The sequence below is a fragment of the Caretta caretta genome, chromosome 1 (assembly GCF_965140235.1).
Source record: "Caretta caretta isolate rCarCar2 chromosome 1, rCarCar1.hap1, whole genome shotgun sequence".
Classification (NCBI taxonomy): domain Eukaryota; kingdom Metazoa; phylum Chordata; order Testudines; family Cheloniidae; genus Caretta; species Caretta caretta.
The window spans coordinates 113,306,668-113,321,901 of record NC_134206.1 but is presented as its reverse complement, the minus strand read 5'-3'; the positions used below and the strand labels follow the sequence as shown (position 1 = coordinate 113,321,901).

Below are 15,234 nucleotides of genomic sequence, written 5' to 3'. Positions count from 1 at the left end.
TAAATCCGGCAAGGAATGCAGATTACATACCCTGGATGTCAGACAGGGCTTAGCCTTCTACATTGAGAGGACCAGACCCTTCCGCAAGTCAACACAGCTCTTTGTTGCAGTCACAGGATGAAAGGTCTGCTGGTTTCTTCGCAGAGAATCTCTTCATGGATAACCACCTGCATCAAGTTTTGTTATGAACAGGCAAAGGTGTCTCCGCCAGCGATTGTAACGGCCGTTCCACCAGAGTGTAGGCCTCATCAGCAGCCTTCCTGGCCCAGGTGCCAATTCAAGACATCTGTAGAGCTGCTACCTGGTCATCTGTCCACACCTTCATGTCCCATTACATAATCACCCAGCAGGCCCAGGACAACACCAGCTTCGGCAGAGCAGTATTGCAAGCTGCACGTCTGTGGGCTCTGAGCCCACCTCCAGGGATACTGCTTGTGAGTCACCTAACATAGAATCGGACATGAGCAAGTACTCAGAGAAGAAAAAATGATTACCTACCTTTCGTAACTGTTGTTCTTCGAGATCTGTTGCTCATGTCCATTCCATGACCCGCCCTCCATTTCCACCATCAGAGTTGACAGCAAGAAGGAAATGAGAGGGCGCAGGGCGAGCGGCACATGAGTGCGGGGCTCCAGAGAGTGCCAGAGCCAGGCCTACAGATACCACTAAGGTAAATGGATATGAGCAAAACATCTCAAAGAACATCAGTTACGAAAGGTAGGTAACTGTTTTTTCCCAGCTTCTCTCCTCTGCGTTCTCCTCAGTAGGGATCACCTAGCCCTTTAGGGAGACAAAACCCTGCTCTCCCCCAAGCTGGGCTTTATTTCTAATTGGTCCTGGCTCACCCTCCAGATGCACCCAGTCTGATTAATTGGTCTCTGAGGCCCATATTACTCTTTTGCAACCTGTGTGGGGTAAATACCCTATTGCACAACTTTACTGACATTGTGTAGGACCTTAATTTGCTAACTCTCCTGTTGGTTTCAATGGGGACAATTGTGAAGTAAGAAATTACTCACCATGACTGAGAGTGGCAAAATCTGGCCCATATTGAACAGATATGAAGAAAAATATCCTCAAATGTTGGAGATGTGCAGCAGTTCTGAGATTCATTCATCAGGAGATGACATGTCAGGGACAGAATAGTCAGCATACTTGAAGGGTGAAGGCTGCAAAGCTGGAATTGTTCCAGAAAGAAATAGGAAAAATTAGAAAACTGAACTTTTTTTTGGTGGGTTTTTATTTTTAATTTCCTGGGTTTTTTTCTTTCCTTTTCTCCTCAGCAATAGTCATTAATTTAGATTTTTTTTGCAAAAGGTAACGAGTTATGCTTTGCAATATACTATATATTTTATGTGATTCCCCAACCTATTTGTTTTTCCTAGATCCATATGAATCATTTTCTGTCCAAAGACTGTTGGAGAACAAGGAAAAGGAAAAGAGTATTCCCAGTTCACCACCCACGGGTTAATGTTTACTCCTGCTGCCTGCATCATGTATTTTCATTTTGCAGGATTATAATGACACGTTCTTTCAAGAACATATTGTTCTAATATACTACATTCCTTCAGCCTCTAGATATTTTAGAAATGACAGTGGTGCTAAATAAGAAAGATCTTGTTAAACAGGAAAATAGCTTATGAAATACCTTCTACGTTTCAAGGAACAGTATTAAAGAGAATTTTTCCCCCCAGAATTTAGGTAAGCCTGTTAAGAGAAATATAGGCAAGCTGCTGCATAGTTATATGTTTAGGGATTTATCTTCCTCTGAGAGCATGATTATGTTTTTACTGGGCTTTTATATCTGAGTGAACCCCATATCTCAGCTGCAGAGAGGCACAGAGTTTAGAGTGGCCGGTGAGTCCCTAGCAGTATGCCCATTGTCACTTACTGCGCCTGCACAGTCTGTCATTTTCATTTTCAGCCTGATTCTGCATGGAGCCAATCTTCTCTGAATCACAGTAGGTGAGGGGGATTGTGTGAGTTTCTCTTCCATAGTGGATAAACCATTTCCAGAAAAATCTGTTCTACATTTGCTGGTCGCTGCCTTGCAATAAATTAGAACGCTCGCAACACTGGGTTGTTACAGAGATTAACACCAAGAACTATTCAGTAATACTTTGGTTTTCATTATAATTTCTTCTTTCACATTATACTTGATTAATGCCTCCTTGTTTGAAAGAAGTGTATATAAATTGGCACTTGCTGCAAGGATCTTATAATTTTCCTCCAACACATTCAAGCCATTGTTAAACAAATTGGGAGGCTTTCTATAAACATGGAGATTATAAATGTATTTAGTAAAACTTTAACAATATACTTGCTTTTTATCAATCCACTTGTAAGTCTTCAGAACTGTTCTGTTTAAACTTCATTAACTACTCCACAAACCTTTAAAGCATCAGTAATTAAGGATGCATTTTATCTTATTTCCATTTGAATCAGTGGCAGTTTTGTTATTTCACTTTAGCAGGAGCAGAATGGATGCTATGGCTGAAAGCTTGGAGAGTACAAACAAAAGCTTCTTGAACATTTAAAATTTTTATTTTTCTTATGTATTAGAATGTCGAGAACACTTTTAAATATGCTGTAGTTCTTATTAACCTGGCAAGGGCAGAAGTAGTTTACGTAGTTACATTCTCATTCATTGATCCGCATCACCACACTTGTGAGTATAAGTAACGTTCTTAGTGTAACAAATTTATTGAGAGTTTAGGAGCATAATATTTTCTACAAATATCTACTGTGAACTGCAAGCACTGTAATAAATTCAGACTGTTTATTTTAATCATAAAATCCAGCCATGGAGCTACAATTTACCAAAGGTGTTTAACCTTCTTAGTATTTATTAACTGTAAAATATCAAAATTCGCAGTCTGTGGGTACAAACACTTCTAATCTTATCAGAGGGGCATTGTGAAGAAACTTTATTAATAGTTTTAATTTGTTTTTAACTCCAGAGTATGGTGAATGCATTTTTCTTTCCTTACCATTGTATCCTTTTTTATTAAGCGGACACTGGTTCCCCCCTTTGTTTTTAATGGGGCTTGAATTCAACATGACTTCTTTGTTTATACCTATGTTTGCAAACCAGAAACCCTGATGTTTTCATTAGGTAACTGTTTCTGCAAAAGGCCCATAGAAAACATGAAACATTGTTTTTCTAGAGATCTTACATAAATTCCACTCCTCAGATCAGACTGGCTCCAATTCAACAAAATACTTAAGCATGTGCTTCACTAGAAATGCTTGAGTAATCCCATTCTTCTTCAGCAAAGCACTTTAGTCCCATTGGTGGGACTTAAGAATGTGCTTAAGTGCATTGCTGAATCAGGACCACAGAGAAATTGTGTCTTTGGTCAGCTAGACATCACTCAAAAGCAAATCTATAACCAAATACATAAATAACCAGAAAAGCCCTTTTGCTGGTATAACTGCATCTACAATAGGGTTTTTGCTGGTATAGAATTATAGTAAAAAAAAAAATACTATACTGGGAAAAGTTTCTAGTGTAGATACAACACTTCTGCTTCCTCCTTGCTCCATAGCATAGTTATTAAATATTAGCCTATGCCAGCAGCAGATTATCACACACACACACACACACACACACACAAAGAAAGAATCTGGCAATCCATGCTTGCCATCATATAATTTTTCCTCTATTGTCCATTCTACCTTCTCAGAGGAGGGAGGAAGTGGGCAAATAGTGCTGCATGCTCCGGCGCAGCAAGACCCAAGGTCTATTAGGTCACAAAGAGGCATAAGGGGAATTCTTACTCCCATGTATAGGTATGTAGTCCAATGTACAATGTAGCTCAGTCTTGTATCACCTCAATTTTGATAGCATTTGCACTGAATCCCTTTCTAACATACACATAAGAGATTGAAATGTCTGAGAGAGTGAGAATCATCATAATGTGTTCTGCAGAAAAGTAAAGTTTATCTGGAGTCTAATAAAACAATTTTGGCAGCAGTAGTAGTCCTGAATGATCCAGCTTAGTACTTGTACCTTTGTAGCCCATGTGGTAAAGGCTTAAGTAGAATATCTAAAAGTGAAATAAAGAACTGGAGGGGGAAAAAAGCACCTGGTTCATTTTGTATGACCTGGTGATGGACTGTCTTTGGCTAAATGCCAGAATCATGGCAGCGTATATTGTGAATTGGTGTGCAACGAGGCCCAGACCAAGGGCAGCAGATTTTTAAATGAAATGGAGCTTGATCATTGTTCCCTTTGAGAATGAAGGTTGTGTGGAGGTGAACTAGCCCCTGAAGGAAGCTTGTTCTGAGAATATCACTGTCTGAGACAAAATTAGCAAAACCAAGCCCCTGTTATTGATGCAATTACCACTAGTGTGAGCATTTCCTCATAGGGAGGGGACACAATAACCCTACAAGCTGATGCTTGTTATACAATTATCTTAGCCATGTGCAACCCAAAATCAATTAACTGAGTCCCTATAGACAATCTTACATAAGGAGCATTTCACAACCCTTACATGGTCCTCTCCTATAGATCTTTTCCTTCCTCTCACAAGCCTTCTATAAAACTTTACCTAGCAAGAAGCTGATCACTCTGCCCCCAAACTGCAGGACTACTCACATGCTTAAAGTTAAGCATGTGCTTAAGTGCTTTGTTACATCAGGGTCAGAGTGCTCGGCACCTGGCAGGATCCTGTCCATAATGGTTATATGCTGAGTTTTCTGTGGTATCCCCATGGCTCGCTTTGTTATATAAATAGTTGGGGTGAAATCCTGGCCCCATTTTAGTCAATGGGTGTTTTGCCATTGATTTCAGAGGGGCTAGGATTTCAACGTAAGGCCATGTCTACACTGGCACTTACGTCAGCAAAACTTTTGTTGCTCAGGGGTATGAAAAAAACATGCCCCTGAGTGACATAAGTTTTGTTGGCATAAGTGCTCTTGCATACAGCCCTATGTCAGCTGTGCTCTTCTGCTGACATAGCTACCGGTACTTGTTGGGGGTGGCTTAATTATGCCAATGGGAGAGCTGTCTCCCACCTGCATGGAGCGGCTGCACAGGAGACTTTACAGCAATGCAGCTGCATCAGTACAGCTATGCCACTGTAAGGTCCGTAATGTAGACATGGCCTAAGGCTTTCTTTTATTTTTACATCAAAGAGATGTTAGAAAATGCAGATTCTGAAATTAAAGATTCGGTAAATTGCAGTAGGATATACCGTGCTCTAGAAATGTCCAGTTCCTGAGACTGTCAATGGGTCGAAATCATGGGTAGTTTTAAAGAGCTTTCCATTAAGCTTTGATACTGCAAACAGTTACTGTATAAAGATCAGCTGAAGGACAACAGAAATTAATGATACGTTTAAATTCTTAGTGTTTAATGGGAGGTTTGTATTCAGGTTAAAAAAGAAGTTGTAAAAGCCATTTACAAAAAGGAATCAATGTCCTAGCTCAGCTTTTTCTTCCATATCCATAGTGCCTTTATGAGGCATATATTGGTACCTGGGGGCCAGACTCACTAGAAGATAAGCCTCTGGAACTTGGTCATCAAGCGAGAAGGAAAAAGAAAAGAAAATGATACAGCTATAAACATATTGATTCACTTTTCCTCTAAAATATTTCCAGCGTTTCTTTCTTATGCCAGAGCCTGATCATTGTTCTACAGTGGTTGCCCATTACTGTATTTCTGACAAGATTGACAAATGGGATTTATAGATGGGTTATTAGATAGTGAATTATAGTTCTGATGTTAAGAGTAAAAGCAGGAGCACTTCTGACTCCATTTGGGACATTGCTGTGAAACCAGGGTCCTATCACAGAGTCCAAGAAAACACTTTATTAAACTCTTTGCAGATATTCCTAGCCCATTTGATACTCACTAGCAAAATAATTCATCATGTTCTGTGGCAGAAAAGAGACCTTCTGTATCTCATAAATTGTGATAGTGTTTCAGCTTCCCTCCTTAACGTTTTTAAATTATTCAGTAAGGGGGTCTCCATCGATTGGGTAAGCAGAGCTGTAACACCTAAGAACCATCTGGTTTTGTTGCCACTTGGAGCCTGCTGGCAAATATTAGGCTATACTAATTTAGGACATGATGAAGCGGGAAATAATGGACATTCTTGAAGAGTCTCAAATGGGATCAGCTGTTATAGGCAAAAACTGGCAGGTGCAGTGCACAGTGCTGGCTCCTGTAATGGTCCCATATTGAAGAATGCAGCTGGTAAAATGGCCTTGTAATTGAATGGTATCAGTTACTCCCAGCAGCTATTCCCAGCACTGTCAGTAGCAGTGCATCACTAATTGGAGGTTGTTGTTTGGCTGGTGGAGGTTGTCAGTGGATGAAAAATTACAGTGTGTTTATGTTCTGGATGTTAATGTTTTATCACCTCTTACTAGGGAATGAGGCTTTGTAAACTGGAGTCGGGCATCCATAAGAATTATGAGAGCTATGGAAAAATGCTGACCCAGTTTATTTATTTATTTTATTTTAGAATTCTGTTACAATGATTTGGAACCATCAAGCTGTTTCACAACAAAGCTACATAACTGTATGATCCTGTTACTCTTGTCTTGCCTCCCTCTCTCTTACAGTTACCGTCACTTGCTGTGTCTTGTTTTAAAATTTGGCTTGTCAGGTCTTCAGGGCAGAGATTATGTCATTCTATATGTTTGTGCAGCATAATGAGGCCTTAAGCTTGACTGGGGTGTTTTGGTGATACCATAATAATTAGCATTTATTAATAGCAATACCGTAATAAAATCCATGCTCATCCAATGTAATCTTTCGTGTACTCTGGTTTAGATGAACCTCAGAGTGCTAGTATATGTGAAAATGTGCAGGTATTTACCTTAGTCAACATCATTCATATATTGATTCTGTTCATTAAATACAAATCCTATTGTGTGGTATTCTAGTTTAATATAAAAGTCTGTTGGCTGAGTCATACCATCTCCCTGTCCCCCAACTGTCAGCACCCCTTGAGGGATGCTCAGACTGTTGGCAATGAGTGTCTTAGAAAATGCTTCTTACTCCAGAATGTGCCTTGTAGAACAGTGAATATGGTCATCTCTGTGTGTCTACAGAATTTCTAACTGTGTAAGAAAGGTTCTTTCTTATATGAGTTATGTTAGCTGGCAAGTCAAGAACCTCAGAGAAATGGGACTTCCACATAGCATGTTTTCTGCATTTTGTAGGGTCAGGGCCACCCAGAGCTGTTAAATTGATCATGACTAGTTGGTAGAGAATAGATATTCGTGGTATGCTGCCTCCTCTCCAATGTCTGCTTTCCACGTGGACTGTATGCTAAGTTTTGAAACTGTGGGAGAGAGTTCTTGGGAACCATTTTTAATGTTTCCTGTTTATTGTTTATTCGGCTTTGACTGCATCTTGTTAGAATAGGTGCGATACTGTGATACTGCTCAGTCGAAATGATACAACTGGAAAAAGCCTTTGCTTTAATTTTGTACACAGATAAAAATATTAGTTATGTTTAAAGAAAAAATATTAGAGAGATTTTGGAAGAAATGCTCTTGGACTGACAAGCCTAGAGTACATATTTATAATAACCCTGTGAAAAGTGAGATATTATACTGGAGAGATTGGCAGGACATAGACAAAGCACTATTAGTGAATTCTTTAGTAGCATTTACTTATACAGCAGCATGGGTACATAGGGTAACAAATATATCATTTTATTTAACACCAACAATTTTGTTAAACCTTGACAGACTTTGCTGGCCTGGCATTTGAGATGAGAGAGGCATTGTTTAGCAAAAAGAATATAGCATAGCACACTCTGCTCAGGACTAGGGAATGCAGGAAGTATTGAGTTCTAACCCCAGCTGTGACAGTAGCTCCTCTGTAGTCTCAGGCAAATTACTTCTGGCTACATTTTGAAAAGTGGGCTGTAGTTTTGGGTTCCTCCATTTCGGGCTGGTTCAATTTTAGACCCACTGGCCTGAATTCTTACACTACTGCCCCTTTTCATGGCTTTGGCTGTGTAAAGGGGCCTTAAAGTGGGTATAAATTATATTCCTTACTATTTTGCTTTTTTTCTTCTGTTCACATCACTTGACGTGGATAGAAATGCTATACTGTCTTCTTTAGAGCCTTGGGGAGTTGAAAGCTTGTAGCTGCTTTCAGGAAGCTGAATTTTTTAGCCTGAATTGATTTCCATGGGATTACACTCAACATGGGTGTAAGAGTATTAAAATTATGGGCTTCCACTATTTATTTTTAAACGCTCAGAAGGATTTTGGTGCTTCTGTAAGTGAAGTCCTAATAGTGCTGGCATGAGTGCAGCATTTGAACTCACAGGTTCAGTGGCTAGATGTGACAGTTCTTTAATTTCCCCATTCTTCTTTTTTTTTTTTCTCTGCACTTAGCTCAACGAATCAGCTAAACAGCTTATAGAGATGGACAAGACATGCTTAGCTGCTGCATCTGGCTGTGATGTCCCTTTGCCATCTGACACCAACATGGCAGTAAATTTGGCCCAGTGCTCTACTTTAAACAATACAGGAGCAGTCAGTGCCATTCAGCGGCATATTGATGGCAAGAAGAATGCCAAGAAACGCCACTCCTTCACTGCTCTCAGTATGACACACAAATCCTCTCAGGCCATGCATAACAGGCATTCCATGGACATTAGTGCTCCAGTTTTGATCAGCTCTAGTGATCCCCGAGCTGCTGCCAGAATCGGAGACTTGACTCATCTTTCATCCAGTGCTCCAGCCCAGGTAAAAAATGCATCACGTAACTGTAACACTGAGCTGAGGAAGAGATAAGGTCTGATAAATAGCTCCATTTATTATACCTGCAATATCAGGGTCACCTAGCTAAATACGCGGATGGGGTTTATGCATAATTATACATTGTACGCAACACTTAGCTGTTCATTGACCTTCTTTTTTCCAATGACCCCACTTCCGACTGCCCTAAAATGTTACTATTTGATTTTAGCTCTCTAAGTAATAAACATGGTTAGGGTCAGTCATGTTTCACTGGTAAACAAACCCCTATTTTGGGACATTTCAGACTATGCTGTAATCATTATCTTTAGGCTTTAACTGAGCAGAGTGTGTCTCAGCGATAGCGCAATTCCTCCACCCTTAACTAAAATTTCAAAATAAACACTTTGTCCGTTTGTAAATTAACGTGAGTGTGAATCAAATAACAATGAGCTATTTCTAAATATTTTGTATCTTTGCAGAACTAAAAAAGTGACAGCTGAGATTTAAATAAAAAAATAAGGTGAGTGTGGTGGTATCTTTTATTGGACCAACTTCTGTTGGTGAGAGAGACAAGCTTTTGACCTACACAGAGCTCTTCTTCAGGTCTGGGAAAGGTACTCAGTGGGTCACAGCTAAATACAAGATCAAACAGATAGTTTAGCATCAAGTAGTGAGCACATAAGCCATAAATCCAGTGTCTCTATTAAGGGCTTGTCTACACTGGCACTTTACAGCGCTGCAACTTCCTGGCTCAGGGGCATGAAAAAACACCCCCCTGAGCGCAGGAAGTTTCAGCACTATAAAGCGCTAGTGTAGACAGTGCAGCAGCGCTGGGAGCCGCGCCCCTCATGGAGGCAGGTTTTTTAGGGGCCTGCAGCGCTTTAACGTTGCCAGTATAGACAAGCCCGAAGCCCATGATTTTTAGTGTCGAGCAAAATTATGAATTTAAGCTCCCGGGCTCGTCTTCTGAAAATTTTGTGCAGATTTCCTCTGAGGATGAGTGAGGACTGATAGGTCAGATATAGAGTGATCACCTTGTAAAAAGTGTCACCCTCAGCTGATGTGGCGTTTTTGTCTTTTATCATTTCTCTGTGTGAGTTCATTCAAGAGCACGATTGTCTGGTTTCACCCACGTAGTTGTTATTGGGGCATTTAGTGCACTGGATGAGGCATACCACATGTTCTGATAGGACACGTGGATCTTGAAAGATGTGTTGCAGGAGATACTGATCATTGTAGCAGTGGGGATATATCTGCAGGTTTTGCGTCTCTTGTTCTGGCAGTGTCCTGGTCTGTGGGGAGCTTAATTCTGATTGTGAGCTTGGAGAGTTTGGGGGCTTGTTTGAAGGCCAGAAGAGCAGGGGTTCAGAAAAGATTTCTTTCCGGATGTGGTCCCCATTTTGTATGGGTTGTAGTTGTTTGAGATTACCCCATGATACATCATATAGATTCCAATATAAGGTGATAGGTGACAACTAGGGGTCCTAACTACTTATGCTAAACTATCTGTTGTCTTGTATTTAGCTGTGAAACTGAGTACCTTTCCTAAATCTGAAGAAGAGCTCTGTGTAGCTCCAGTGCTTGTCCCTCTCAGCAACAGAAGTTGGTGCAATAAAAGATACTACCTCACCCACCTTGTGTCTCTAATATCCTGGGGCTGACACTGCTACAACAACACTGCATTTAAAAAAGAGTCTTTTCAAAGAGACTGGTTCAGAATTTATCGTAATCATTTTTGGTGACGTGTACATTTAAAAACACAGTAAAATAGCCAATAATATTTACCGTTGTAAACTGGCTGTAGAACACATGCAGATGATGGGTCTTCTAGTCCATTGTTTTACCCTTGTGTAGTCATTTACACCTCTGTAGAGTGGGGTGAAATGCTGCCATTGTAATAGTATTTTGTATCCACTTTGTACAGGCATAAATCACTACACAAGGTGTAAGGGCCTGAAGAATATTGTCCCGTGTGTTAGAATAACTGATTATAGTAATGCACTACACTTTAAAAATTTAATCCTGAGAAGTAATCTGATTATTTTCAAGGACAAAAGTAACATGGATTGTATTCTTACTTTGTTATATAATGGAATACTTACTAGCAATCCTGTCATTCCTATCTCTGAATATGAGTAACATCCTGGCTACTCAACAGGGCAACAATATCGCTGTGAAACTCACATGCTGGATGCACATTGCAAAGCTACATTTAATCTTATAATAGTCATTTATAGATAGGACTCTGTCTGTCACAGAGGTCGCGGAAGTCACGGATTCCATGACTTTTCATGAGCTCTGTGGCTTCTACAGTGACTAGTGTGGCTGACCCCGGGACTGCCTAAGCAGCTGGCTCTGGGGCCAGCTCCTCAGGGACAGCCACACTGGCCGCTGCTGGAGCAGTTCTGTAACCAGTCGTTCGGGCAGCCCCGCAGTCAGCTGCACCGGCCACTGCTCAGCGAGCAGCAGCCAGCGCGGTTGACCCCAGGGACCGCCCGAGCAGTGGTCCCTGGAGAAGCTGGAGCTGCTGCTGCTCAGCAGCTACTGACAGTGGTCCTCCGGGGCACTCCTTGCAGCAGCGCCCCTCCGCACAAGATTTAGTCAGTGATATTTATAGTATAAGTTATGGGCAGGTCATGGGCCGTGAATTTTTGTTTATTGCCCCTGACCTGCCCATGACTTTTACTAAAAATGCCCATGACTAAATCGTAGCCTTAGGTATAGATTAGGGCTCTCAATTAATTGCAGTTAACTCACGCCATTAACTCAAAAAAATTAATCTAGATTAAAAAAAATTCACAATTAATCACACTGTTAAACAATAGAATACCAATTGAAATTTATTAAATATTTTGGATGTTTTTCTATATTTTCAAATACATTGATTTCTATTACAACACAGAAAACAAGGTGCACAGTGCTCAGTTTATATTATTATTTTTATTACAAATATTTGCACTGTAAAAATGATAAACAAAAGAAAGTGTTTTTCAATGAACCTCATACAAATACTCTAGTGCAATCTCTTTATCCTGAAAGTGTAACTTACAAATGCAGATTTTTTTGATGACATAACTGCACTCAAAAACAAAACAATGTAAAACTTTAGAGCCTACAAGTCCACTCAGTCCTACTTCTTGTTCTGCCAATCGCTAAAACAAACAAGTTTGTTTACATTTGCAGGAAATGCTGCTGCCTGCTTCTTATTTGCAACATCACCTGAAAGTGAGAACAGGCATTTGCATGGCACTTTTGTAGCCAGCGTTGCAAGGTATTTACATGCCAGATATGCTAAACATTTGTATGCCCTGTTATGCTTTGGCCACCATTCCAGAGGACATGCTTCCATGCTGATGATGCTTGTTAAAAAATAATGCGTTGGGTAAATTTGTGACTGAACTCCTTGGGGGAGAACTCTGTCTTCGGCTCTGTTTTACCCGCATTCAGCCATATATTTCATGTTATAGCAGTCTCGGATGATGACCCAGCACATGTTGTTCCTTTCAAGAACACTATCACTGCGGATTGGACAAAATGCAAAGAAGGTACCAATGTGAGATTTCTAAAAATAGCTACAGCACTCGACCCAAGGTTTAAGAATCTGAAGTGCCGTCCAAAATCTGAGAGGGATGAGGTGTGAGCATGCTTTCAGAAGTCTTAAAAGAGGAACTCTCTGATGCGGAAACTATAGAACCCTAACCACCAAAAAGGAAAATCAACCTTCCGCTGGTGTCATCTGACTCAGATGATGAAAATGAACATGCATCGGTCCACTCTGCTTTGGATTGTTATCGAGCAGAACCTGTCATCAGTATGGATGCATATCCCCTGGAATGGTGGTTGAAGTATGAAGGGACAAATGAATCTTTAGTGGATGTGGCACATAAATATCTTGTGATGCTGGCTACTACAGTGCCATGCGAACGCCTGTTCTCACTTTCTGGTGACATTGTAAACAAAAAGCAGGCAGCATTATCTCCTGTAAATTGTAACCAAATTTGGTTGTCTGAGCGATTGGCTGAAGTAGGACTGGGTGGATTTGTAGGCTCTAAAGTTTTACATTGTTTTATTTTTCAATGCAGTTATTTTTATCCATAATTCTATATTTTTAATTTAACTTTCATGAAAAAGAGATTGTACTACAGTACCTGTACGAGGTGAATTGAAAAATATTTTCTTTTGTTTTTTTACAGTGCAAATATTTGTGATCAAAAGTAAATATAAAGTGAGCACTATACACTTCGTCTTCTGTGTTGTAATTGAAATCAATATATTTGAAAATGTAGAAAACATCGAAAAATATTTAAATAAATGGTATTCAATAATTAACACGATGAATCAAGATTAATTTTTAATCGTGTGATTAATCGAGATTAATTTTTTTAATCGCTTAACAGCCCTATTATAGATCAATAATAATTTACTCCTATTAGAATCATAGGACTGGAAGGGACCTAAATCTGTGATTTAACAATACTGTGTTTGCCAAGTAACTACTAGTCAGAGACTATGACAGGATGCAATAATAAGCATACTGACTGATTTCAGTCACATCCTCCCTTCACATGTAATAGTGGGGGGAGCCCAGGCAAAATTTCCTGAAAACTCCTCAGAAGTCGGAGAGAAACTTTTGAGGTACATCCTACGTAGGACTGGCAGGGATCTGATAAGCCAGGGACAGGAGCCAAACTCACAAGTGATGTGGATAATGTGTATGTTAGACTCGCACATCCTTAGAGCTACGTGTAGCCACTCCCTCAATGTGTAAGAGAGTCTCACTTGTTGTAATTTACAAGTCGAGGAGCTGGAAGATGTAAGCTGACATAGCCTCCACCTTACTCTAACATGTACCGTCTTACACCATCTTCCACGTTCTGGATGTGTAAGTTACAGTTTAGCTTCCCTTTAAGCATCAATAGAGTAAGTAGGGCTGAGGGAGTCTCAGTGTAAGGGAGGATCAAATTTGTAGCTGCATTTCCCCTTCACCTGCCCTCTCCAGAACCTTGTAAATTCTGCCCACTCTGTTCCATTCTAGGCTGAAGAATGGAGATGAGACTATGGCCCACACAATGCAGTACTGTGCCAAAATATGTAGTTATGCCATGATAAATTGTGACAGCTCCATCAGTAAAATAACACTAAGTACTAAACATGGATCAGGGACCTTAACATATCAGATAAATCACACAAATTTTAGTTAATGTAGAAATGACTTTCCAGAGAGGTCACAGTTTATCATTTTTTTTAATTAATTGAATTAATCAAAAAGAAATTCACACACACACCATTAAAATAATATGAAGGTTTGTCCTGAACTAATAACCCAGGAAATTAAAACTTAAACACAATGACCATCCTTAACCTACCCCTTTTTGAGTAGAATTTGTCCGTAAAATTCCACCCTGCTGAAAAATCACTGCAGTACTTAGGTACAATGGGTGAGAGCAAGAAATACTTTTAGCCTTAAAAGTGACTGAAAATCTTTTCTAACAAAATGTTTGTTTCCAAATCATTAAGGGCCAGATTGCAATGCGCTTATTCACACTAATATCCTACTCCACCAGTATTCCATTTGACTTCTTTGCGACTATGGTGGAATAAGGTACTGTTCACTGTGAATAAAGGGATCATAATCTAGCCCTGTGATGTGGACACAGTGCAATCAGTGTGTGTACTTAAAGGCACAATCAGTGCTGTGGTACAGTGCAGCCATGCAAGTGTTGTAGAAGATATACCCGAGACACATTGATGATATTTTTATCCGCTGGACAGACAACCTAAACTCCCTCATAGATTTCTACCACAACTTCAATCACCACCCAGCCATTAAACTCTCTCTAGAACACTCCTGCACCAGCATCAGCTTCCTGGACACCACAATGGAATCAGCTTCAACAATAGAACCCTAAAAACAACTATATACAAGAAACCCACAGATCACCACACATCTGTTACCTACAGCCAGGCACTCAGATACCACAAAGTACGCTCTGAGGAGAAAGTCTGGGATACACGCCTTAACAGACTTAAAACTGCCTTCACCAAACAAGAATGCTTCACCAAAAAAGGAGCTCTCATCATGGAATGGGCCACCCAAATACCCCAAGAGAACTTGCTTCAATACGGTGGGGGGGGGGGGGGGGACCGTTGACTGCACATCCTTAGTTTTCACCTGCCACCCCATACTGGAACCCATACAGGGTATCATTAAGCAATTACAACCCATACCCGTTGGGGACCTCATCCTGAAAGAAATATTTCCCGGAACCCCCTCTCTGCCCTTTACACAATCCCCCACCCCCAAGCTCATCATCAGAAGCAAGCTCCTCACAGACCAGGCCACACCAACTCAAAGTTGCATCACATCCCGCCAGAACAAAAGATTCAAAACATCCAGACATCTCTCCACTGCAACAATGATCAGTACCCCCAAGAACACACCTTTCAAGATCCATAGGTTCTACACATGCCTACCATACAACATGTGGTGTACCTCATCCAATGCACTAAATGCCC

General features: G+C 40.4%; 1 protein-coding gene across 1 annotated transcript in view; it reads left to right on the top strand.

Moving 5' to 3' along the window:
* SH3RF3 (SH3 domain containing ring finger 3) overlaps nucleotides 1-15,234 on the top strand; it is a 395,417-nt gene that overhangs the window by 294,324 nt on the left and 85,859 nt on the right. Inside the window, exon 4 of the mRNA XM_048856416.2 lies at nucleotides 8,371-8,724. Within this exon, the coding sequence (XP_048712373.1) occupies nucleotides 8,371-8,724 (354 nt within the window). The remainder of the gene's footprint in view (nucleotides 1-8,370; nucleotides 8,725-15,234) is intronic.